At 41.9% G+C, this 27,137-nt stretch overlaps 1 protein-coding gene across 1 annotated transcript in view; it reads right to left on the reverse strand.

The window, feature by feature from the left end:
* Positions 1–27,137, reverse strand: part of PIH1D1 (PIH1 domain containing 1) — a 414,679-nt gene that overhangs the window by 268,711 nt on the left and 118,831 nt on the right. Inside the window, exon 6 of the mRNA XM_044059683.1 lies at positions 10,910–10,957. Within this exon, the coding sequence (XP_043915618.1) occupies positions 10,910–10,957 (48 nt within the window). The remainder of the gene's footprint in view (positions 1–10,909; positions 10,958–27,137) is intronic.

Consider the following 27,137-nt stretch of genomic DNA (forward strand, 5'->3'; position numbering starts at 1 on the left):
CGGTAGAGGCCTGTGACGCTAAAGTAGTGGGTATCAGGGGCTGTGAAAGCGCCTCACTGAGTACCAGCGAACCGGCGGCTGGCTTAGGAGAAGCTTAGTCAGTTTTGGACCTCAACGGTCTGTCTCTGTCCTTTTCTTTGTGTTTTTTGTGAACTCCAGTAGTCAGATTGCTATCCGATGACATTTCAGGGTAGTTAAATCTGTTTCCAAAATATTTTGAAGCAAAGATGTACCGACGCTTAATAGTGCATTGGTTAAATCTAGCAAAAAACCGACAGCAAGGCACGATCTGGGCCTAGGCAAGGAATACAGTACAAATGAAAATCCTTATGAGGTATTTGCTTCCCACAAGTAATGCAATTATTAACTTTTACTGACATCGGTATGGAGCAAGAAAAAGTTTCCCCAACGAGATACTTAGCTTTAATTGAAGACTTCGGTTCTGAAACTCGAATTCGAAAATTTCAGGAGTCAGCCGACCCAGCACTTGGAAACTGCTTTTGCTTCGGACACCGCACGGCAAGAAAGACAGATGTAATGGCGTCGGCTGCATGTTTTATACCCGACGTCATGGAAGAAGAGACAGCAACCGACGCAGGAGCCAAGACTTTGTTAATCAGGTTGACTGAGGACAACCTGCCAGCAGATACCCCCAAATGTAATGACTGCAACAGTGAAACACGAAGAACATCTGGTTTTCCTGGGGAACCTCAGATGCAAAATCCTAAAATATTGCCTGAGTATGGGGAAAGAGGCCATTGCGATTTCCCAGAGCAAGCAAACCAATATAGTAGAAAGGTGCCCTTTAAATGATGCATAACAAAGTCCTTACCACACAGGCTTGTTATACATATAGGACTTGTTGAATAAACATTGCCTTAGGCCATACAACACATTCCCTGCAGCAAAATAAAAACTGGACCACCTGTCCATCTAAGATTTCCATGGTAACTGCTTTACTAGCCCCTTTAATAATACACAGTACCCCTTGAGCAAAGGATGCCCTGGAAAAAATAGGGATTTCAAATTCTTGGCCGACAGCCTTAGGTTTTTCAGCTATGGGAACAATCATGGCCTCACGCGGAATACCAAACTATGCATCATCATCCCCTTTGGGGAGAGTGATGTCCCCACACATTATCACATTAATAACAATGTCCTAAGCAAGCAATCAGTCGTGAGGGATTTGGGCACCCAGGTTGATAGCAACCTGACTTTTGATCACCATGTTGCTTCCGTTGAATGGAAAGCCTTCTACATGGCCCACCTCATAAGTAACGGTATCTCATTCACAGACAAGGAGGTCATAACATCCCTGTATTCTTCCCTTATAAGGCTGATTATTGAGTACAATACCACTTTTAGCATGTACCTCGGAAAGCACATGCAGCAGATGGAGAGACCACAGTGGTGCCTCACCAGGAGAATGCAGGGCTTCAAACATCTACCATACACAGATAGGGTAAAAGCCCTATCCCTCTACTCAATTTCATATAGACTCCTCAGAGGTGACCTCTGTGTGGCATATAAGGCGATCACTGACCCCTCCTTGATGGGACTGTTGCATATCCACAAGTCAAGCTCCACTCGAGTAATCTGCATGCACAGCCTCAACCTGGTCTGTGACATCAACAGGACTTATTGGTAGGACAGATTTGTGTACTAGAGATTCCCCCAACTGTGGAATAGACTCCCTCTCCACGTCAAGCAGAGCACCTCTAACCTTTAAGCGCAAACTGGATGGGAGACAGAAAATACACCCCTTGGGATTCCATCAGTCTCCCTGCTGGACAGGGGCATTGGGTGCTGACTTGTCTAAACATGGGCTAAACTCTTGGCTAGGCTTATAATGGCCTCAGGGCCAATAGCTTAGTAACCTCCTCTGATTTAGGAGACTATGACAGAGAGGAAAGAAGAATTCCTTTCCTGAGCTTCTTTTTCAGCTGAGAGAAAAAACAATTGTGTAAATAAACCTACCAAAACAGTAGATGTTCAAACAGATCACTGTAGCAATAGCCTAAGCTATATGAGATGTATTCTGCCAAAGATCAGATATTCAGCCAGCTTCCAAGGCTCTAGGACAACTTCCACATACCTGTCCAACAGTTAGAGCTCATGGGCACGCTGATAACTTACAGCCTTCTTGTCTCCGGAAAATGGAAGCTACAGCCCTGATAAAAATAATAATTCTAGGAGAAGAAGAAACAGGGAATCCCGCCTTGGCATAATAAGAACAAAGAATCACAAAGGGGAAGGAGGGAGGGTGTTTGTATTGCAACAGTGATTTATTTTGAACATCTACTGTTAAGGTAAGTTTGCTTACACAACTGTACTATGTTCACCATTAGATCCCTACTGCAGTAGCCTAAGCTATAAAGGAAGAAAACCAAAGTGCAGAAAGAAGGAGAGGAAGATGGATCAGAATCTACAAGTACTTTGAGACTGTTTCTAGTAAACACTGTTCTGGCCCTAGAAAAGGAGTGAATTTCATAATGTTTTGAAAGAGTGTGTGTAGAGACGACCAGGTGTCTGCCTAAAGAATATTTATAGTGCCCATCCCCTTCCAAAAAGCTGTTGTAGTAGCCATAAACCTGGCAGAATGGGTTCTGACCTTGACTGGAAGTGACCATTTGGAAACTGTCTGTTTAGATATACATCATTCCCTCTTGCCTTCAAAAGAGATAAACAATTGGTTAGAATTCCTGAAGCTTTTATTTTTGTCACTAGAATATCTGAGTTGTCTGTCGGCATTCAAAGTATGTAAAATCCTCTTTCTCTTACTTTCTGGATCTGGAAAGAAGACAGGGAAATGGATGGCTTGGCTCAATGTAAACTCTGAAACCTCTTTAGGTATAAATGAGGAATTAGTTCTCAAGGTAACCCTGTCCTTATGAAAGATAAAATAGGGTTGAGACACCATATGATCCTGTAATTCGGATACTCTCTGAAGTCAAAGCAATGAATAACATGGTTTTCAATGTTCTGCATTTTAAATCTCCTTCATACAAAGGTTCAAATGGAAACAATGTAAGTTCCTCCAGAACAAAAATATTCCATGCTGCAGCCAAGTATTTTCTTATTGGACAGATGTGCACTAACACCTTTCAGGACTGAAAGATATATTGTAATACAAAAATAAGAAAGTCAGGAGGATAATAACGCACACAAATATTGTAGAATCAAGGGAGTTGGAGCTGTGAAAGATCAGGAGCCTGCCAGTTTATCTACCAAATGCAAGTAGATGGAGGTTAAAGTACTGAAAAAGCTTTCACTGGTAATATAGATTGCTTGTTATTCTACTGTTGTGTGACCTCAGAGTAGGAATATATGTTTTGAGGGTGCCCTTCCCCAAAACAGAGGTAAGGGAAACTTGCCCCCTGCAAAAAAAAATCCCTGTAGGATTGCTGACAATTCTTTTGTCAAGTTTTTTAATCCATCATTAATAACTAAAAAAACCCTTTCCACATAGTCATAAGTGACTTTTAGTAGCAAGTATTTCAGCCTCCTGTAATACCTGCTGCAAAACCTCAGCATAAAGGTGCCTAAGAGGTATTAATTTCTATCAACCAGGCAATGAGGTGAGGAAGGTGAAGGTTGGGATGGATCAAGGGCACCCACATCCTATGAGGAAGTTTGCTCTAACTGCCATTGGCCATTTTCAAAAGTAGGAAGAACCACTACTGCTTGGGCCAAAGGGGAGCTACTAGAATCTTCTTTGTAAAGTCTTTCTGGATCTTTGGAGAGACTCTGGTTATCAGAGGATTGAGTGGAAAGGCATACAAGAGCATTTCTCTCCAAAGGAATGAAAAAGCATTTGTTCTTCAGGCCTTTGTGCAAGACGTTCTACAGTAGAAATCCCTTATCTGTCAGTTGTGCATGGAGGCAAACCTATCTGCTTGTGGTGCTCCCCACAGCTGGATCAATTCTTGGAAAACCCCATAATGTAACTTCCATTCATGAGGTCTATCCTTGTCCTGCTCAACCTGTCTCCTATACAAATCTAGGTAGCCTATGGGGATAACTTCAGCTGAGATGGTAGTTCCCAAGTTGTCAATGCCAATCAGCACAGGGGACTGGACCTTGTTCCCCTTTCCTTGTTTACATACTACATCACTGTGGTATTATCTGTGATTACGAACAGAAAAACAGGGTTCCATGGATCATTTAAGGAGTTGAGTGCTTATATCAATACCATTATTTCTTTGATATTTAAGTCCCTCATATTATCTTGCTGGTTCTACAGACCTTGGACCTTTATCCCAATAAAGCTAGCCCTGCATGCAAAGTTTGATGTATCTGTGGTTATGGACTGAGTGGAAGATGGTCAGGGACAACTGATTCATCCACCAGTCGATGTCTCTCTCTTGACAAAACCTAGGAGTGGAATGTGAAAGGATAGGGGGTGCTGGTGCTGATTCCACATGGATTTGAGAAACCACTGAATGTTCCTTGAGTGTACTCTGGCTACAGGAACCAGGAGAATAGCAGAAGCCATGAAACCTACAATCTTGAGATAGTCCCAGACTGCTGAAACAGACTGTATGTCAAGAACTGTTCCTTGTAAAACTTCATTTTTTTCTTGGGGAAGAAATGCCATCATTACTGATGTGCTGAAGAGGCATCTGAGAAACACTACATTTTTGATGGAATAAGTGAAGATTTTTCTAGGTTCACCTGAAACTTAGTTGGACAATTTTTTTTTTTAATAAAAAAATGTGATTCTTGACAGCCTGAAAAAGTCTGTAAATAAGCAGTCATCTAAATAAGGACAATTATGAATTCTTTGCAATTTACAATAAGCTACTACAAAAGCTAAACATTCTGTGAACACTCTTGGAGCTGTAGTAACCAAAAACGGTAAAACAAAAAATTGAAAATGTGAACCAAATAAAAAAAAAAAAAAAAAACACACACACACGTTAAATCCAACACACAAAGTGTCCACCACACACTCACAGACCAACTTGTACTGAGGCACTAAAAAGCAATCTTCCCAAACCTCAAAGACCTTCTAAGCCTATAAATGATGTTACCCAGGACTCTTGCCATTGGGGATTTCATTGTATGACACACAGATGTCCCACTCATCAGGTTGAAAAGGAGAAGAAAATGGCGAGTTGATTATCTGGCCCAGAATTCACCAAGTTATGCACGTAGTCAAGTCACTTCAGCACAGGTACCAGTAGGATTCTATCATAGTCCATGTGGGCATTACTGTCCTAAGACAAAGTTCCCAGGACTATACAAAGACAAACATTGTTAATCTCTCTAAATATGCATCTCAAATAGGTATGTGTTTTAAGCAGGTATATGCCTTGCATTTAGCAGCATTCTACCTTCACCAAGGATGATGCCACAGTATGAACAAAAGATGACTTACTTCAATAACTGGCTTAGTTTTGGGTGTCAGCCAGATTCAATATTTGTCAGCATGACAATACATGGTTAACAAACCACATCGCTTTGCAAAGGATGGTCTTCACCTGTCTCCTCTAGGCTTCCAAGTATTAACTGAACCTTTATCCACCCCCTTACAACCTTTTTCAGAAAATGCCAAATTGACAAACTTAGCAACATAGTAAATAAACCCCAAAGAATCTTAAAAGTGTTACTGCTTAATGTTAGGAGCCTAAACAAGAAACTCCACACCCTACAAGCTCTCTTCATTCTGTGGAATATTGGAATCTGTGCCATTACAGAGACCTGGTTTAGAACCAAAGAAAGTACTCTTGCAATGCAAGGTTTAAGGTTTCAGTGCCTTCCACACATTTAAATCATCAGTTGCACAGGCAGAAACAAAAGGTGGAGGGGTTTCAATCGGTCTTAGCCGCAATCTATAGTAGCAAAAAGTATAATTCTAAATTGGCTAAACAGGATGATGCCCTGGAATTTATCCATGGACAAATCACCATAAACAAAGTCCCATACCATACCTTAGCAAGCTATAAGTCACCTTCTGTATTCTTAGAATCCCATAGCTCATACCTATATCTACTGGAGCCACTCAACATTAAATCAAATGTTCTATTCATGGAAGACTTTAACTACTCCTCTACAGACTGGCATACATTCACTGCCTAATACTTGAAGGCACAATTCTAGGACTTTATTAACACAAATACCCTTGACCAGATACTGCAAATACCCACCACAGGTTCAAACATACCGGACCTGGTACTCACCAATATGGGACAGTGTTGCACCTCCCCCCAAGTCTCACGTCTTCACTAGTAAGTTTGGACCACAAAGCTGTCCCCTTTGAAATAAAAGTCAACTCAGTAACCCCAGCATATGCTTTAACAGTTAGGAACTAATCCAAAGCAAACTACATCCTAATAAGCAATAGTTTGCAGCCTATGCAGAATTGTTCACAGAGACCCTGTACAACCATCTAAAGGGCAGTGCAGAGGTTATTGTACCTACTAGAAGTAAGCTCAAAACAAACTAAAAACAAACCATGTTGTTGGAATGCTAACCTTAATAGAGTATATAACAAAAGGAAAAAAGTCATGGCTAAAAACAGGAAGAGAAACACCCATAATGACATCTGCTCTCTAATTAAACTAAACAGGAAACTAAGAGGACTAATTAAGTCCAACAAAGCCAATTACTAGCAGAAGATAGCTTCACAGGCTGAAGACAATCACATAGCCTTCTACAGCTATGTTGGAAACCTCAAAGGTAGCACACATCAGTGTGCTGAACTGGTGGCCAATGGTAACAAGTTCACTGTGCACAGAGACATAATTAATTTACTGGCTGACAAATTCAGCTCAACCCGCCTACCCGGCAACAAAATACCTACCAACACAACCCCCCCCCCCCCCCACACACACACACACACACACATACAACTATTAACAGATAGCAGTTCTGGCTGGCTCTTGCTAAGGCCAAAAAAACAGCCTCAACGGACCACAACAGTACCCCAGAATGCCACCCAAATAACTTAAAACATGACCTATCAGGACCACTTGAGTCACTTTTCACCTACAGCCTCAAATAGGCTCTGTAGCAGGAGAATGGAGGGCTGAAATGGTTATGTCACTTCACAAGGGTGGACCATCAGCTGACCCCAGAAACTACAGACCTATTAGTCTGACTAGTCTAATATGCACAGTCATGGAAAGAATTATCATGAAAATGACCAACAAAGACATAGGTGACCTTCAGACATTGGACCTAACCTAGATAGGCTTTGTCAAAGGAAGGTCATGTCTACCAAACCTGTTGGACTTCTTTGAGAAGGTCACCAAGGCAAAGTATGGGAAAAAATGGTGGATACCGCCTACCTGGACCTGGCTAATTCGTTTGATACAATACCCTACTTGGGTATAGTTGACAAACTCATGAAACTGGACATAAACCCTTACATAACTCACTGGATTGCGAGCTAGCTCAAAGACAAGACCTAGGAGTTCAGGAATATTTAGAAATGGAGGACTGAAATATTTGAGATACTCTCTGAACAAACTTTCCTCTTCTCATCAAAAGTTTTTGTACTTCAACAGAGAAAGACGCAAACAGTACCACCTTATCCACAGGAGAATTCAGCAATTCAGCCTTCATATCTTCTGGATGATGCCGAAAGTGCAGCCAAGCAATACTCTCATTACTGACCAGTGGTTGCCATCTTGGACACAGCTGTGTTATAACATTTAAGTGAATGTTTGGTCAAACGAGATGACAAAATCAGACTGGGGGAGGTCAGCTATTAAGTTTCTCTCTCTCTCTCTCTCTCTTTTTTTTTAACAAAAGAAATGTACAAATACTTAGACATATGAGCTTGACAGTTCACTGTTCCAAGTGCTAGGGTGGAAGGGGTATATATCTTCTTCACAAACCTATCACAAGCTCTGCCATCTTTACCAGATGGAATAGGATTAGATGCTATAAGGTGTCTGGAAGAAGAAAGTTATGACAAATAAAACACTGCAGCGTCTGCTCTGGGGTTCCTAAAAATAATTTGTAAATTTGAGAAACTCTATAATTTCTCTGATTTTATAGAAGATGGTGGCTGGCTATCAGATAAACTACTGGCTGTAAGGAAGGCACCTTTTGAAGCTGGTAAAACAGGTGGGATAGCCACAGGTTCAGGGATCTCCACCTGCAATGTCTTTGGGTTGTAATATTTCTGTCTCAACTAAAGAAGTCCTTCACCCTGCTAATAGTTTCAGAGAACAACAGCTCATTATCAGGCGAGTCTGAAAAACATATTTTCCTCCAATTCATATTACCAGTTCTCTGGAGCAGAAATCTGACAGGCATAGTACAATTATTTTTTGTACATCAGATTCAGATTCAGTATCAAACGGAGAAGGAGACCATTTTCTTTCAGAAGTCCCACATTGCAATGACTGAAAGATTTTGAACAAGCCCTTAGCAAATACTAGTAAATTAACTCTAGACCACTTGACTGAAAGGAACACTTCGGTGGAAGCAAGTTTTAATGTGTGCTTCCTTTTCCTGGGAATGTCTACAGAAAAGGAGTGCTTAAATGTCCAGTCCCCCCTGGGAATCTGATTCCTCATTACTTTCTTGAAAGGGAATAAAATCTGTTTCCTCCTCTGATACTAGCAGAAGTGATTCTCCCCTGCCTGAAGTAACTGTACAAGTGATCTTGGAGGAACTGCTGCCATCTTGGCTCTTAGTAATTTTGTGAGGAGCAACTCCAGAGGCACCAAGGGGAACCGGATCAGAAGTGACCACAGCAGAATTGCTGGATAAAGGCTGAAGCAAGAAGAAAGCTGGAGAAGAAATCAAAGCCTCTCTGGAAACTTTTTTTCAGGATCAGAGAGGAAACGGTCTGAGGAGCACAAACCCTGGTCCATGCTAATAAGGGCTTTCAATTTTTGTTTTTATACATGAAGTGAGAGAGTACTCTACTTGTTTCTTAGAGTCTTTGTGGTAAAGGATGAATAAATTAGAGAAATTTGAGTATTGTATTCATCGCCAAGATAGAACAGACAATGTGTACGGTGATCTTCACATTGTATTTGATGCCCACATGAACACTTCCCATTCTCCTAGGCATAAATTCTGACAGAAAAAGTACTCTCTTTTCACAAAAAATAGAAAGTAATCCCAAAAGGGGTACTTATCTGCCCACTTTGTGATATGCAGCTGGCCAATGAACCTATGAAGTCAGAGCTGTAAGCAAGGCTTACAGGCTACTTCAACAGGAACACAGTCCTGAAACCCATATTTGTATTTCCAGTTTTATACCAGTTCATCCGTGAGTACTAATGGTCATACAGGGATGTGGAAGGTGTCCTAAAGCTATGGAATTTGGATGGACATCCAGTTATTGTCAGGATACATCCAAAATAGCTTAGGGTACTGATACAGTGATCTAATGATGAACATCCAATGTTGTCATGCAAAGTTGGAGTGACACCAGTATTTGCCTTGTATCATTCAGTCATGTTTTAATGAGTACCCTGAGAATCGGGGGGGAAGAAGTAATAATGAAAAAAGAACGCATTGCAAGGAATGAAAAATGCACTCATTCCCATGGTTTCTTTGTAGGAACCCACTGCTGGGACGGCTTGCAAAAGACTTACTGGTTCAACTTTCATTCATGGAGACTTGTAGTGGCTTTGCTCTGGTGGTTTGTTAAGAGTATTTTTTGTTGAAGTGATGCAATAGCCTTGGACCTAAAATGCCTGCCTTAATGTCAGGTCCCATGCTATCATGGCCAGCATGCAAGAAGGATACTGGTACACGCCTCCTCTACTTGTTAATGTACCAGCAATTAATTGTGCTGTTGTCCATAAGCAACCTGAGGACTTTTTATCTCAAGACCAGTTTGAAGATCTACAGGACATAAATGATAGACAGCATCTCTTTCAGATGGATGTTCTTGGCTTTTCCCTCGTTGTTCCCCCTCACCAAACCTTCAAGGTTCAAGTGTGTGTTTAACAGGTGACATTAGAGGTGTCTGATATCGGAGTCTAGGTCCCTGTATATACAGTATTTCAGTGATGGCGACTGTGTGAGCTGCCCACCACCTAAAGTCTCACTAGATGGCAGGAATGATGAATGGAGATGTAGTCTCCACAGGTTCCCCACATTCCACTGGAGTCCCCTCATGTTTCTCCACTTAAAATTAATAAGTGAAACATTCAAGTGTACCATAAAGGAGTGCAAGTCCAGGTACAAACTCAATGTCATTACTAGCTCTAAAAGATAACCACAAGGCCTTTCCAGTTACATTAGTAAGCTAAGAAATGATACCGATTACTGCACTGAATGTACTTTCAATGGAGTCTCCCACTCTGGTGTGGAGGAACTATTGAATCTATAACATCATGGTTTGTTGCATTGCAGGCTCAAATTAAAGGTAGTGTGTTACAAACTGCCAGATATGTAGGACACAATACATTACCTAGCAGTTCACACATTAAAATGTCAATGATGTGCAGGAAGAAGTTATGAGTTTTGCCCCAGAAAGTTGAACTCGATAATATCTGACTGTAAACTCTTGAAACAGATGAAAAAATGGAAAAAAAAAAAAAAAAAAGTTCAAATGCCCATCACCAAAGACCACTTCAATCTGAAAAAGGTTTCAGACAATAGATGAACATATAAAGTCAGAGCTGTAAGAGAGACTTACAGGCTGCTTCACAACAAAAAAATTCTGAGTTCTTGCACCAGCACTTTCACTTTTATATATCAGCTCACCTGCAAGCTCTAATAGTCATATAGGCATGTGGAAGGTGACCTAGAGCTTTGGGAGCTGGACAGACATTTTTCATTGGCAGGATAGATCCCAAACAGATGTTACCTTAAAACAGTTATAGCTTTACAAGGTCAGTTTATTGAGCTAACATTACATCAGCCAGGAGTGACTGGTTATGAAGAAATAAGAAAAATGCATGATGCAGTCAAAAACTAACATGGTGTGTACCTGACAACTTCAGATATCAGTGCTTTGTGTGTGCTGTCGATCTTCTCCCTGTTGAGGACAAGAGAAAAATCAAATGTAATGAGACTGTGGTACAACTCTGTGATAGATGTTAGCATCTCCAGTGTGCCACATTAGAATACTGAAAAAAAAACATTACTAAAGGAAAGTTGTGTACACTTACCACAAATGTAGATGTTCAAGTGTATTCACTCTTGCAGTCCTTACTTATGGGATTTCTTGCTTCGGAAGGCCTTGATCGGCCCGACTGCTAGAGTAAAAAATTTCCTCCTCCTAAGACGGGTGAAAAGTAAATTTGAGTATAAAGGGAGCCAGCTAATGCCATGACATTAGTTTTTCTTGTCCCCAGAAGGTAGGAGCCCCATAGGTAACCCTTACGTGTGGGATAAAATAAGAGTAAATGGTGTCTGAAGCGGCCTCACGGCATATGGCCCTCTGGCAATGGAGGACAGGCTGTTACTGTGAGGAGAAAAAGGGGGATGGAGGGAGGAAAAGGAGACTGCAACAGTGAATACAATCGAACATCTACATTTATAGTAAGTGTACACAACTGTATGATGTTCTTTGTGTTTTACTGTTGCAATCTGGACTTATGAGATGATTCCCAAAGCTGTGAAGAAGGTGGAAGGAGTATTAAGGTGAGGAGAGGATGCCCTGCAAACTGGCAGTGGCAAACCCTGCTCTGGACCTGGAGAAGGCTGATAGGTGGTAGTGTTTGGTAAAGGTATGCACAGATGACCATGTAGCTGCTTCCAAAATGTCTTTGGCAGGTACTCCTTTTATGAAAGCTGTGGAGGTAGAAGTGGTCCTAGTAGAGTGCACCCTCAGTGATTCAGGAGGCTTCCTGCCATGGTAGGTGTAACAATAGGAAATGCAGTAGAAGAGCTACTTGGAGATAGCCTGTTTGGGGAGTGGTTTGCCTTCAGATCCCAAGGCAAAGGAGACAAACAGTTGTTCTGTTTTTCTGACAGCTTTAGTTCTGTCAAGGTAGTAGGGAAGTTGTCAGTGTACATCTAATGAATGAAGGATTCTTTCTCCCTGGTTTTGTAGCCTAGGGAATAAAGTAGGCAAGTGTATGGCCTGGTTCATGAAGTGTCTGTTACCACCTTGGGCACAAATGTTAGGTTAGTTCTGAGTGATACTCTGTCAGGGTGGAAAATAAGAAAAGGTTCCACTACCATGAGTGCTTGCAACTCAGCGAAATGGCCAGTAAGATGTCAGTTTTCCATGTCAAGAATTTTATTTCAGTGGAAGAAGCCGGTTCAAAGGGCAATAAGGTAAATTCTTCTAGAACAAAGCCTCAAGGAAGGGTGGATTGTCTCCTGGGAGATAGTACAGTTGTGTACACCTACCATAAATGTAGATGTTTGAGTGTCTTCACTGTTGCAGTCATGACTGTAGGGTTCTCCCCTGCCGGCAGGCAGCCCTCGGTCGGCCAGAATCCCAAAGTCTGGGTCCGGCGTCGGCTATTCATCCATGCTCCCCGACGTCAGTGTGCCAGGAGTACAAAGCTGACAGTCGACGCCATCTTCTCCAGTTTTTCTTGCCCCAGATGTCAGGAGTCCCAGAATGAAAAAGGTCCCATAACCTTTGCAAATACACCTCAGAAGAATGGTGAAAAAAGGAAATACACAAAAATAAAAATAAGAGGGGACAGGAGGGAGGGAAACCCAGACTGCAACAGTGAAGACACTCGAACATCTACATTTATGGTAGGTGTACACAACTGTACTATGTTCATTGTGTTTCACTGTTGCAGTCATGACTGTAGGGTAGAATCCCAAAGCTGAAAGAAAGGGAGGTGGTCATAAAGAGGAAGGCGGCTAAAGGCCCTGCAAGACTGCAGAGGCAAAGCCTGCCCTAGACTTAGAGTAGAGAGGTAGATTGTAGTGCTTAGAAAAAGTATGCACTGAACTCCAAGTTGCAGCTTCCAAAATGTCCTTGGTAGGAACTCCCCTGAGGAAGGCCGCAGAAGTGGCAGCAGCTCTGGTGGAATGAGTCCATATACTCCCTGGGATTTGCTTTCCATGGTGAGACTAACAAAATCTGATTCCATGAGCAATCCATTTAGAAATGGTCTGTTTTGAAATGGCTTTACCTTGGGAACTTGAAGCATAAGAAACAAACAATTGTTCTGATTTTCTGATGTCCTTGGTTCTAACGTAGTTGTCTGTGTACATCCAAGGAATGTAAGATCCTTTCCCCTTTATTTTGAGGAGTGGGGAAAAAGGTTGGCAAGTGGATAGTTTGATTTAAAGCCACTTTGGAAACCACCTTAGGCATGAAGGTAGGATTAGTCCTCAAAGATACCCTGTCTTGATGAAAAATAATATAAGGTTCCACAGCTATAAGAGCTTGTAACTCTGAAACTCTCCTGGCAGAGGTTAAGGCTAACAGGATAGCTGTCTTCCAAGATAAAAACTTGATGTCAGAAGAGGCAGCAGGCTCAAAAGGAGGCAAGGTTAGTTTTTCCAAAACATAGTTGAGATCCCAAGCAGGAACGGGAGGAGATCTAGGAGGTCTTAAGTTCTTAGCTCCTCTGAGAAACTGTCTCATGAGCTGGTGGGAAAAGATGAGAGGGTCTGTATTATAATGAGCAGAAGTAGCAGAGGCATGTATCTTAATGGAAGAGAAAAAGAGACCCTTATGTAAGAGATCTGTCAAGTAAAGTAAAATGAAGGTAATGTTAGGAAAAAGAGGATCAGAATCCTGAGCCTGCATCCAGGAACAAAATCTTTTCCATTTTCCTGCATAAGATTTGCTAGTGCTAGGACGTCTGGCTTCTAAAATGACATCCATAACTTGCTTGGGCAGTAAAGAAGAAATCAAAGGCCCCGGATTAACAAGGCCGCCAGGCTGAGAGTTCTGACATGAGAGTGTAAAACCTGACCCTGATGTTGGGACAGAAGTTTCGGAGACTGAGGTAAAACCCAAGGGGGCTCCAGGCATAGATTTTTAGGAGTTGGATACCAAAACTGCCGAGGCCAATTTGGAGCCAGCAAGATTATCATCTTGGGCTTGTCCTGTTTTATCTTCAATAAAACCCGTGGAAGAAGAGGCGGAAAGGCATATCCCGAGAGGTTCCTCCAACTGAATGACAAGGCGTCCACTTTCCAAGCTTCTCTGTGGAAAGTCCTGGTGCAAAAATTCTGTAGTTGATGATTGAGATGGGATGCAAAGAAGTCTATGTGAGGACATCCCCAGACTGCTGTTAGCATCCTGAATATTTTGGTATCCAGAATCCACTCGTGTGGATCCGAAAGGTTTCTGCTCAGACTGTCTGCCAGGAAGTTTTGTTTCCCCTGGTAGAAACTGAACTTGAAGATCCAGATTGCAAACTAGAGCTGTGTTCCATAGATCCATGGCTAGTCTGCAAAGGGGGTAGGAATGAGATCCCCCTTGCTTGTTTATGTACCACATAACTGTGGTGTTGTCTGTCCGTATTAGCAGTTGCCCTGGTTGTAAAAGATTCCTGAAGGCCAACAGAGCTTTCTGAACGGCTAACATTTCCTTTAAATTGATATGCAGGTGCTTCTGATCCTTTGTCCAAAGGCCCTGCAAACAATTGCCCTGAAAATGGGCTCCCCAAGCATAATCCGAGGCATCCGTGGTTAGAATCTGAGTGGCAGGAGGCAAATGGAAGGATTTCCCTTTGTTTAGAGCACATGTCCTGGACCAACAAAGAAATTCCTTTTGAAGGCAAGGAAGGACGGAGATCAGTATGTCTAAATTGTGGCAATGCTGAGACCATACACTTTTTAGGTACCATTGTATTTTCCTCATGTGTAGTCTTGCATATGGTATGAGAAGGATGCAGGAGGCCATGTAACCCAAAGCCTGCAGGAATTTCCTTGCAGATAGTTGAGTTAGAGTTGCCAATGTTCTGAAAGTTGAAGCCAGCTGTAATTGTTTTTCGGATGTCAGAAATGCCATCTGGGTTGTGGTGTTTAGACGTGCACCCAGAAAAGTTATCTGTTGTGATGGTGTCACATTTGACTTTTTTATGTTTACAGAGAATCCCAGGAACTTGAGGAGGTTCTGTACAAATTCTAGATGCTGGAGTAAGACATCCTTGCTGTCTGCCTGAATTAGACAATCGTCCAGATAAGGGTAAATTTGAATTCCCTTGAGTCTGCAGTAAGCTACTACTGGAGCCAGGCATTTGGTGAAGACCCTGGGCGCAGTAGACAATCCAAAGGGCAGCGCAGAGAATTGAAAATGCCTCGATCCGGCCTTGAACCTGAGGTAATTTCTGCGATCCTGCCTGATGGGAATGTGTAAAAATGCTTCCTTTAAATCCAAAGTTACCATCCATGCATCTTTGGACAGCATTGGAAGTAGCTGCTGTAGAGTAAGCATCTTGAATTTTGGAATCTCTAGAAAGGTGTTCAAGACAGACAGATCCAGAATGGGTCTTCATGAGTTTTGCTTCCTTGGGACTAGAAAGAGCCTTGAGTAAAAACCTTTTCCCATCTCTGAAAGAGGAACCAGCTCTATGGCATTCACAGCCAAAAGTGCTTCCACCTGGTTTAAGGCCTCCGTCCATTGATGTTGTGGAAGGTCTGGCCATCCGTTTGGCCTTGGCAAGGTATGAAAATGGAATTTGTAACCTCTTAAAACCACATCCAAAACCCACTTGTCTTGGGTTATTTGAGTCCAATTTTGATAAAAAAAGAGAGAGTTTTCCTCCGAGAGAGGCTTCCAGGAAAGAAGTTCCTGTAGCCCAACAGAGGGAGTCACTGAGTTTGTTTCCTTTGAGATTGTGACCTGTCCTCTCCTCCCCTAGGGGTGGAAGCAGTCCACTGTCTTGGTCTATAAGCAGCTTGTGTTTGAGGCCTCCCTCTGGAGCGTCTATATCTACCCCTCTGAGGCCTGTCTGAAGTGGGAAAGGACCAATTTTTTGAAGGCCAATTCCTGCTAAATCTAGGAGGCTGTACTTGTAAGAAATCTTTAACTGTTTGCATAGATTTCGCCTTATCCTCCATCTTTTTAATCACCTCTTCAGCTTTTGATCCAAACAAAACATCATGCTGAACACGAGCACCCAATAATTTAGCCTTTACTTGTTCAGGTAAATTTTGTTCCTTTAGCCATGCATGCCTTCTAATGACTGTTCCAGAGGCCGCAGCCCTACAAGAAGCCTCCAAGGCATCAAATCCACAGTGTCAACCATGCTTCCCAACCTGTTCAGTGGCATGCAATAAGTCATGTAATTCCTTATCATCTGCACAGGCAGAAATGGAAGTAAGCTTTTGTTTTAAGACAGACAAGAGAAATTGCTGATATTTAAACATATGAAACTGACAGTTTAAAGCCCTAATGGACAAAGTAGCAGAAGTGTACACCTTTTTGCCCCATCTTTCTAAGGATCGAGAATCCTTTTCAGTAGGAAAGGGATTTTTGGCAGAAGCGGCCTTAACTCCCTTAGGACCCTGAGAAATGGTTTCAGGGTCAGCAGAAGGGTTCTTGTATAAAAACTGATGGGAATCAGGAACCCTGTAATATCTATCAGGCTTAGCAGGAGCAGGAGGAAAAGAGTCAGGGGTTAAGTTAGCCTCCGAAAAGGCATCACCCACAATATCCACAACAGGAGGAATAGCCAGGGGTCTATGTTGGGGAAGAAGAAGAAAATCCCTCAGTCTTTTCTTGGATTCCGAATACTCCTGTCCCTCCCAGTGGAAATGTTCCCTCATTTCATGCAAAGTTTCCCCAAAAGAGAAATCCTCAGGGGGAGAAGCTGAAGGAATGGATTCTTCAGCATCAGAATCCTGATAAGGAGGGGAAGAATATTCCTGATCAGAAGAAGAAACTGAGGAAACAGAAGCCTGATCAGAGGAATCATAATAAACATCCTGCCTTGGCCTTTTGTCTGGAGGGGGATGAGAACCCCTAATCATAGTAAGTAAATCCTCCGCCATCTTGAGTAACTGTTTCTGTGACTTGGGAGCTGGTTCAGAAGAAGCCTGTGTAGAAGTCTTTGATTTAGAAGGAGTGTTTGCCTTTGTCTTTGGCTTTGCCTTTACTAGTAGCGGAGTAGGCCTGAAAACCCCTTCGGAAGCCAGTACCTGCACAGCGGCTCTGGACCCATCCGAAGGAGCATTGTCCGAAGGTCCAGCAACAGAAATATTTAAAGGCCTGGTTGGCTCCTCATGAGAGTCCGTTTCGGCCGTCGGCTCTGAAATGGCCGATGACAGGGGCTGCAAAAGCACCTCACTGACGACGGCCGAACCTGAAGCTGGCTCCGCTTGTGCGCTATCATCAGATTTGGACCTCGGAGGCCTGTCTTTATCCTTGCAACGTTTGTGAACTCCGGTAGCCGGGACCGTATCCGATGACATTTTGTAGTTAAAGCACCTACCGAAGTAATGAAAAGCAAAATCGTACCTTCGCTTAATTGTACTTTGATTGCATCTAGTACAAAACCGACAACCAGCTACGTCGTGGTCAGGGCCTAAGCAAGGAATACAGTAAGAATGAAAATCCTTATGAGGTATTTGCTTCCCACATGAAATGCAATTATTAACTTTTTCTGACATTGGAATGGAGCAAGAAAAAAGTTTCCCCAACGGGGTACTTAGCTTTGAGTGGAGAAGAAAATCTTCGGACCGAAGAAAATCAGAAAAATTCGTCAGGAGTCAGCCGACCGGCACTTGCAAACTGCTATCACCGCATGGCAAGAAAGACTGGAGAAGATGGCGTCGGCTGTCAGCTTTGTACTCCTGGCGCTCTGACGTCAGGGAGCATGGATGAACAGCCAACGCCGGACCCAGACTTTGGGATTCTGGACAACCGAGGGCTGCCTGCCGGCAGGGGAGAACCCTACAGTCATGACTGCAACAGTGAAACACGATGAACATCTGAAGTGAAGCACTCCCCTAATTAACTGTTTCATTAGGGGGTGGGAGAAGACAGGAGAAAGATTTGGAATGTGGGCTGAAATGGCAGAGGCGTGTATCTTAATGGACAAGGATATGCCTCTATCCAAAAGATGGCCAGGTAGTCTAAGATGGCTGCAATGTTGGCTGAGGAAGGGTTGAGGCCTTTCTCCTGACACCGAATGGAGAATCTTTTCCACTTGGCAGTGCAGTTTTTCTTTCTTGTACTAGGTCTTCTAGACTCTGAGAATATTAAGCACTTGGCTACTCCAAGGGGAGCTTAGGGTAGAAGTTTGTTGAATTATCAAGATTGAGAGTTTGAAAGTCTGCAGGTTGGGGTGTAGGAGGTTCCCCTTTGCCTGAGACAGTAGATCTACTCCTCAGAGTAGCTGCCAAGGTTTTTCTTTGGTCAAAGTCATTAGCAGGGGGTACCAATGTTGCCTGGGCCAGTCTGGAGCTATCAAGATGACCCTCAGTCCTTCTTTCCTGATTTTTAGGAAGACTCTTGGAAGGAGAGGCAGGGAAGGGAATGCATAGAAAAATAGATGGTTCCAGGGGAATGAGAAGACATCTGTCCTCCAGGCTGTGCAAAGTTTGTTCCTGGAACAGAATGTTTTTAGCTGAGTGTTTTTGTCAGTGGCAAAGAGGCCTATTTGAGGGTATCTCCACTTCTGGGCTATGCAGAGAAAAGTTTTCAGATGCAACTGCCACTTGTGGGGATCCAGCAAGTGTCTGCTGAGGCAGTCTGCCAAAATGTTCTTAGCCTCAGGAAGATACTGAGCCATCAGGTGCATCCTCATAGCATCTACTGTTTCCCAGATCTGCACTGCCAGATGGCAAAGAAAGTAGGAATTGGTGACCCCTTGTTTATTTAGGTACCACACTGCTGTTGTGTTGTCCATTTTTGATAAGTAGAACCCCTAGTTTACCCCTTGATAAGTAGGCCATCAAGCCCTTCTGTACTGCCATCAGGTCTTTCCAGTTTGTGTGTGTGTGTCTGAACTGTTTTCCCCATTTGCCCTGAGATAGTAGGTGCTGGAAATGGGCTCCCCTGGCTGTGTCTGATGCATCCGTGGTTAAGGTTTGGTTCTGTCTCCAGGGGCTGTGAATGTTGGCACCAGATATTCTTCAAGTACCACTGAAGTTTCTTCATATGAAGCCTGGTCAGAGAGATCATTACAATACAGTATGCCATGTAGCACAGTGCTTTGAGGAATTCCCTGGCTGAGAGGCATTGTCTCTGCATAATGGCCTGGAAGTACTGCGTTAGAAAGGCTGCCTTGTCTGGAGGAAGGAATGTCTTTTGGAGGGAGGAATCCAGCAGAGCCCCCAGGAAAATTATTGTGGTGGTAGGGTTTGTGTTGGATTTGTTAAGGTTTATGGTGAAGCCTAGAAAGGAGAGTATGGCTTCGGTAAAAGCCAGATCGTTGGGGAGCTCTGACTGACTTGTGGGTTGCATGCGGCCGTCGTCCAGGTAAGGATAAACCTGGACGCATCTCATTCTGCAGAAGACGATCACAGGGGCCAAACATTTTGTGAAGACCCTGGGAACAGTAGACTAGCCAAAGGGAAGAGCGGAGAATTGAAAGTAATTTTTACCTTCTCTGAAGCACAGAAAACTTCTGGAGGATCCTTCTACAGGAATGGGTAGGTAGGCATTTTTCAGGTCCAGGGCAACCATTAGAGCCACAGGGGTTATCACGGGAGTAGCTTTTGAAGAGTAAGCATTTTGAATTTGGAAACTAAGAGAGACTGAATGAGGATAGACAGATCCAGGATAAGGCACCAGGAGCCTTCTTTCCTGGAGACCAGGAAAAGCCTGGAGTAAAACCCTTTTCCTACCTGGTATTTTGGTACTGATTCCACAGAGCCCCGTGTGCACAGAGTTTGGATCTGAGAAATGGCGTGTGCTCTTTGGTTTTGTGGTGCATCAGGAAGGCCTGAGAATCTTAATGGCTCCTTGAAAGTGAGCCTATAGCCGTTTGAGATAACTTCCAGCAACCACTTGTCGGAGCTGCTAAGGACCAAGCTCTCTCTGAATAGGGTAAATCTTCCTTCTATATATATATATATATATATATATATATATATATATATATATATATATATATACAACCAAAAAATAAAAAAGAAGAAGAATCCAAATAGTACGACCAGGTGAAAGATCCAACACTATTTATTACACTCTCTCTAGCGCCTCGGCTCACGCCTTCAAGGAGAATAACTACACAGAACATTTCATGAATATTTATACCATCTAAGAACAATAATTAAAGAATCAATTAAACAATTAAACAATTAATCATAAATTCATTAATTCATAAAAACACTCTCCAATTACATTCCACATTTATACCACTAGGTGTCATCGTACCATAGTCTCCTTATATAAAAGTTTTTGTTTAACCAAATCTCTATTATTATCTATTATAATATGTTCTAAAATTGTTGCTAATAAACCATCTGATTGACTATTATGATAATCTTTAAAGTGCATAGCTAAGGGACTTTCTGCTTTCTCATTCTTTATGTCCCTTATGTGTTCCTGAAGTCTGACTTTGAAAGCTCTTTTACTTTCTCCTATGTAAAACAGTCCACAGGGACATTTTAGTGCATATACTATTGCTTCTGTACTACAAGAAAATTTCCCACAAGGTTTAAAATTTATACCATTTATATGTTCAAATGTTCTACTAATATATTTGCAGGAGATACACTTACCACACTGATATGTACCCATTAGCCCTATCTCTAATTTTAAATTAACATTAGGTCTAGAGTATCTGGCATGTACCAACATATCTTTGAGGTTTCTACCTCTCTTATAGGAAAATGTAACATTTCTTGGAATTACTTCTAATAAATCTTTATATTTAAATAAAGAAGGCCAGTACACATCTCTACTGCCTTTTTAACTTCTTCTGTTATTAAATCATACATTAAAACCATAAACATTTACTTACCAGTATAGTTATTTTTTTCTTTTTCTTTCACCTTACTTTGTTTATTTTCATTTATATATAATTTTTCACTTCTTGCTCTTTGCAAAGATAGTTCTACTTCTTTTTTATTATAGCCTCTTCTAATAAATAACTTTACGGTCTTCTTTAGCTCTATTTCTAACTCGTAACTATTATTGCACAGCCTCATAATTGTAATAAATTCCCCATATGGCAAGGATTTTATAAGGTGAGATGGATGATGACTTTGTCCATCTAAAAAATGTAGATTATTTTCAAACTTTCTATAAATTTTAGTGGCTATTTTACCATTGTCTCTGCCTTCCAAAGTCAAATCCAGGAAGTTCACTCTATTCCCAATTTGAAAACCATCAAACTCTAAACCAAACTGATTTTTTTGTAAATTATTTTTAAAATTTTCTATATCATCTATACCGCCCTTGCACATAAAAATCAAGTCATCAATATATCGATAATAACTCACTACATATTTTTTTAAAAATTCTAACTGATACAAAAATTCCAATTCAAAGGAATTCATTAGTACATTCGCATACATAGGGGCAAAACTTGCCCCCATAGCTGTACCCTTCAATTGATGGAATAATTGACCATCAAAATAAAAATAGTTATTTTTGAGACAAAATTCCATTAATTCAATAATATAAAAAGACTGAGGATTGTCACCTAATATTTTTCTTAAAGCTCTTAATCCATATTCAAGTCTAATGCTTGTATATAAACTTTTTACATCAGCTGTAAACCAAAACATATCCCGTGTCCATGCTATTGAAGAAATGTTATCCAAAAATTCAAAACTATCTCTAATATATGATGTTTGCTTAGCAACATAAGGATACAGGAAACTGTAAAAAAAAATATTTTTTATTTAAATCTTCCTTCTACCTTTTCTGAGGTTGATGGTGGGAGAGGGGTGGGAGCTGAGTCATTGCTGATCACTGCTAGGGCCCTGTGGAATAGCACTCCCCAGTCTCAGTGTTTCTGATGACCACTGCCTTGTCCTCTCAGATTGCTGCTGCTGTCTATTACGTCTTTCTCTTTGGGTTTTTCTGTGACCTGGCTTAGATAGTGAGGGGAAAGAATAAATGTTTAGTGAGAAAATTCCTACTAAACCTGGGTGGCTGGACTTGGAGGTAGTCTACAGTCTGCATGGATTTAGCTTTACCCTCCGACTTTTTTAAGACGGCTTCAGCCTTAGGTCAAAACAGGGAGTGTCTTTATCCAGGGGTGCATCTAGTAATTTATATTTGACCTGTTCTGGTAATGTCTGTTCTCTAAACCAGGCATGTTTTCTGATAACAGAAACAGAGACAGCAGCTCAGGTAGATGCCTCCAGAGCATCATACCTGCATAGCAAGAAATATTTAGTATCTTGGGCACTGAAATGGCAGAGATCTAACAGTTCCTTGGAGGTGTTCTTGTCCTCCAAGGAGAATATTTTTTTCCTCATATTTTCCAAGATACTTTGCTGGTATTTAAACACATGGAATTGGCAGTTGAGGGCCCTCATGGCCAGGGTAGAGAAAGTTTAAACCCTCTTTCCAAGCCTGCCATGGACCCTACTTTCTTTGTCTGTAGGTGGTGGGTTTTTAGAGGTACTAGCTTTAACTGCTTTGGGTCCAGGAGTGGCAACTTCTGGGTCAGCAGTGGGGCTCTTATAAAGGAATTTATGAGAGTCCAGTACCCTGTAAAAACCTGTCTGGTTTTGGGGGGCTGGGGAAATAAGTCTGGGCTGAGAGAGGATTCCATGAAAGCATCCTCTACCACCTCCAAAACTGGAGGCACAACCAAGGGTTTTGTGCTGTGGGAGATCTAGGAACTTCCCTGACCCTCTTTTTTTGATTGGGGGCATTCCTGTGCCTGCCACTGGAAAAATTCTCTCACAGCATGCAGAATTTCCAGAAAGGTAATATCATTAGGGGGAGAAGCAGAAAGTAAAATCTCTTCTGAATCAGATTCCTCAAAAGAGGCAAGGAAGAGTTCATCTTGCAGGACAGAGTCCTCCTGATCAGAGTCCTCATATCTGAATCAGGGAGTTCTGAAAGGGGCTGAGGAGTAAAATCTCTTTTCCTTTTTCCTGGTGAGAATTCACGGGGAAATTGCTTGCCTCTGACCAGAGAAACAAGGTCCTCGGCCAGCTTAAGTCCTGTTGGTATTCCAGGGGCCGGGAGCCAGTGAGCCTAGAGACAGGTCCGGAGGTCTTGCTCTTTTTGGGTGTAGCTTTTGTTTTGGGCTTGTGTGTCTGTGCCACTCTGAAGCCAGCCTCTCAAAAGGTAGAAATGGTTGCTGGTGGACGCCCTGGGGGAGCATCATCGGTTGTGGATCATTCCCTAGAAGCTGATGCCTACAAAACAACTCCGGACCCGACCGACGAACTGTAAGCCAAGGCCTATGCTGAAGCAGAGGGACCCAACAGCATGTCAGGCTAAGAATGGGTCTTGACATAGGCCTGTGCCACGCCCTCGCTCACAGAAGAGGGCTGCAAAAACGCCTCACCTTCCTCTGTGATAAGCCGTGCAAGACTGGCAGCAGCAAACCAGTGTCATCCGAAGTCCTAAATCTGAGTCTTTTTTCCTTCTTACGCTTAGGGAGTTCAATCTTGGGATGACCAGTGGATGCCACAGTGCAATGGGACATGGACTGCTGACTAAGGTGCTTACACAAAATTTCGGCCCTACAACTTATAGTCTGGTACTGAAGGGGTGCCCATACAGCAATTAGGGACATCATGTTTCGGGCCTAAGCATGTGACACACAAAGTATGAAGGTCTCTGTGTGGGATTTGACTTCCACAGCAGAGACAGTTGTTAACTTTATCTGATATGAAACAAAGAGTTCCCCAATGGGGTACATAGCTTTTAGAAGATTTTTCACTCCAGTGTGGACCAACCAACGTACTCACAACTGCTTTGGGCTCCGATGGCAAGAAAGATTGATGTCATGGCATTATCTTGCTCCCTTTATACCAGAACATACCAATGTCAGAGTATATCGTCCACCAGCCTTAGGAGGAGGAATTTTTTAACCTGGTAGTCAGGCCGACCAAGGGCTTCTGAAGCAGGAAATCCCATAAGTCAGGACTGCAACAGCGAAACACGAGAAACATCAGTCCTCAGAGCTCACAAATTCTTAATGTCAAGACAACAAATTATGCCTCAATCATAAAGGGCAGCAAATTAACAGAAAAATTAGTAGTAATAACACTGGAAGATATGGTGCAAAATACATGCAAATACAAGCTGCTTATCTCAGTCAGAAGGTTCACAGGTAGGTACTAGGCTATCGGGCCAAGGGCCTAAGTAAGCCTAGCCAACAAGGTTCCCTGGCTTACGCCACCCAAGACGTCTGTGAGAATCCATTTCAGGTTGTAATGAATCTGATCCTGTTAGAAATCCAAGAAATTAAAAAAGATAAGGAGAGCAATGTGATGCTTTCACTCAACTATGATTCTCTGACCCTTTGGTTGTAGAAAAAAAAGATGTTAAATGAAAGAGTTATTAGCCTGAAAGCTACTGTTGAAAAACACATCAGCATAAACAAGTTGATGCAAAGGGCAGGCCTCACTGGAAGATCATACACACTGTGGAAATGCAGGAGCATATAAAGGGCACAAATTCTCAGCAGTTCGTGCAGCAGCATCTGTCAAAAGGGTTTAGCTTCACAAGGAGTGCTACACAATTACAGCATACACACAGGGGCTTAAAAGCTGGGCAGTAAGGCCAGACATCTGATGGTCAAATCTGCAATGTCTACCATGAAGTAACACGTTTTAAAAGTTACTTAGAAACCTGGGACGGCCTGTAAGGTTAAGGATCACTGGGTTTTCTTACATTATTAAGGGCAAACCTAGTGGAAAAGAGCTGAATTTGCAACAGCAATTAGAAAATGTACAACATGCTGTATGCATACTGTGGTAGTGGTGCTGCGGTAGCGTTGTTGCCTCACAGTAAGACATTGTCCTGCAATTCCCAGTTAGAGCGTCTTCTGTGTGGAGCCATGCGTGAATGGGCGTGCCTTTGTTGAAGTTTGTGCGTCAGGGCCGGCAACTCGGCACGTAAAAATCCACTGCCAATCATTAGCGGACCGGAGGTCCACTGTGGCGACCCCTAACTGGGAAAAGCCGAAAGACACAACAACATGCTGTATGCATATCAAGCTCCTTTACTTAGCATTGCTGAAACATCAGCTCGCCACTGGGAGAAATCCTTCTCAGACAGACAAGATGTTATAAGTTACGTGAGAAATCTAGATTGCAACCTGAAGAGTGTGGCCTTGTGGTTGATCAATATTCTGCTGCATTAGCAACTGCATCAAGTGATGACCTTTCTTCAAGGCAGGTCATTTGTGATTTGTAATCAGTGCAAAATGGAGAGAGAAAAACATTTCAGTGCATGGGTGGTAAAGAGTACTCTACATGAAGATATCTTTGGTAAAGCCAAGAAACCACTGAATTGGTGTAAACTGGATTTTTTTCTATACTTTATTCTTCTAATAATCATTATAAACAAAGATTGAGTAAGGCTAGGTGCTTGACACAGCTTACACTGACAGGCAAGGCCATTATTGGATGGTTTTGATGTGGTCACTGTGCTCATTGCAACAGTACTAACAAAATCAATTAGCATTCGGAATACAAGCAGGGTTTATGACATTAATTTTTTTGCCAATTGCTCCTCAGACTGGGTAGTATATCTTGTTACGTGTTCCTGTGGGGCTTTTTATGTGGGTCAAACCTCTAAGTCGTTTAAATTTCGGGTCAGCCAACACTTAAGTGATATTAAACATAGAAGGATTACAAATGCCTTATATAAACATTCTGTAATACATTCATCTACCATTTACAGATTCACTATTATAGATATTATCTCAGGCAAGAGGAATAACCCTTTTGGTTGGCATACTATATTGGATAACAGAGAGAAGAAGTGGATAGTTAGGCTGGGAGGATTACTCCCACATGGACTTAATGGATTATTATGATCAACCTATGGAATGCCGTGTTGTTAAGTGCAATTAGTATTTATAGTGGAATTGGTGACTATTTCATTGACACTGAAGAAGGCTTTGGTTTAGCAGCCGAAACCGGTTTGTCTTGCTTTTATTTATTTAATAAATATCACGTTGGTTTATCTTACCCTCGATGTGCTGGCTACAATTTTTTGAACGGTTCATGGTTTTGCCGTGCACTGCTGTACCTGCAGGTTCTGCTATTTGGTTTGCTCTGGTTCCTGTTTCCTGCTGTTGGCTGAGGAGTGAGATGGCGTGTATGCTGTTTCCAGCACTAAAGCAAGAGTTGGATTTTGTTGTCACCAATTCGCTTTTGTTTTAATTATTCAAATTACTATTTCTTAGGATTTGGAATTATTATTTATTGCTCTTGGTGGGCTGACTTAATTTTGACTTTACAGTCTCATACATGTTTTTGAGGTTATCATTGTGTAGATTACGTTAGAGCCTGGCTGGACTACTGTTATCGTTTGGAGGGATTATGTTCAGTTGGCTGCCCTTGATTTCTTCTTTTGGATTTTTTACTTATTACTGAAACTTTGAACAGTGTGGTTCGACCTGGTGTGTTGTGGGGGCTCTACAGAAGTTTCGTGTACCTGGCGTCTCTTCTAATTTTTGACTACATGCGGATGGGGGTAACAACTTGGGTGTGTTTCCAGCATTTAGAGAGATAAAAGCATGTTGTCTTGGCTGTGGACAACTGGGACATGGTTTGCTTTCAATGATTTTTTGTATTTTGGTATTTTATTTAAAAAATAATATTTTTGAAAGATTCATTTATAAATATGGTTTGCATATTAGACTGAACTTCAACGCTTGTATTTGAGATCCATTGGGGCCTGATAATTTCCTGTGGATTCACATTTTGGTCGCTAAGGCTTATCAGTTTGAACACTATCATTTGATGCTATTTGGGACAACAATATTTTTATACCTTGTGATTTTGTGGTAGTGTAATGGTCTAATCCTGCCCGTGGGACTTCATGATTGTACATTTTTTATGGCTAGGATATTGTAGAACCATAGGTTTACAGTCTTGGTGTATATTTAGAAATATTATTTGGATTAGTTCAATAATTTGGGTTGTAATCGGTGTATGTATTAATGTAAATTGTAGTAACTTTAAATGCTTCAATTGTTTATTTCTTTGCATGATATGATACATATGACACATATTGTATAGATATCACAACTGTTGCACTCAAGGTGTCAGGAGCATCTTGGAATACATGTACACATTTTTGAAGGATTATTTGCATTTCTTTAGATAGGTTTTTCATCTATGATGGTTGAATGCTATATGTTTACCAAGGTTTAATGTGGATCCGAGGGTACTTATAACAGCTT

Source organism: Protopterus annectens, chromosome 17.part0 (genome assembly GCF_019279795.1).
Source record: "Protopterus annectens isolate FY-2018-M chromosome 17.part0, PAN1.0, whole genome shotgun sequence".
NCBI classification, from domain to species: Eukaryota; Metazoa; Chordata; order Ceratodontiformes; family Protopteridae; genus Protopterus; species Protopterus annectens.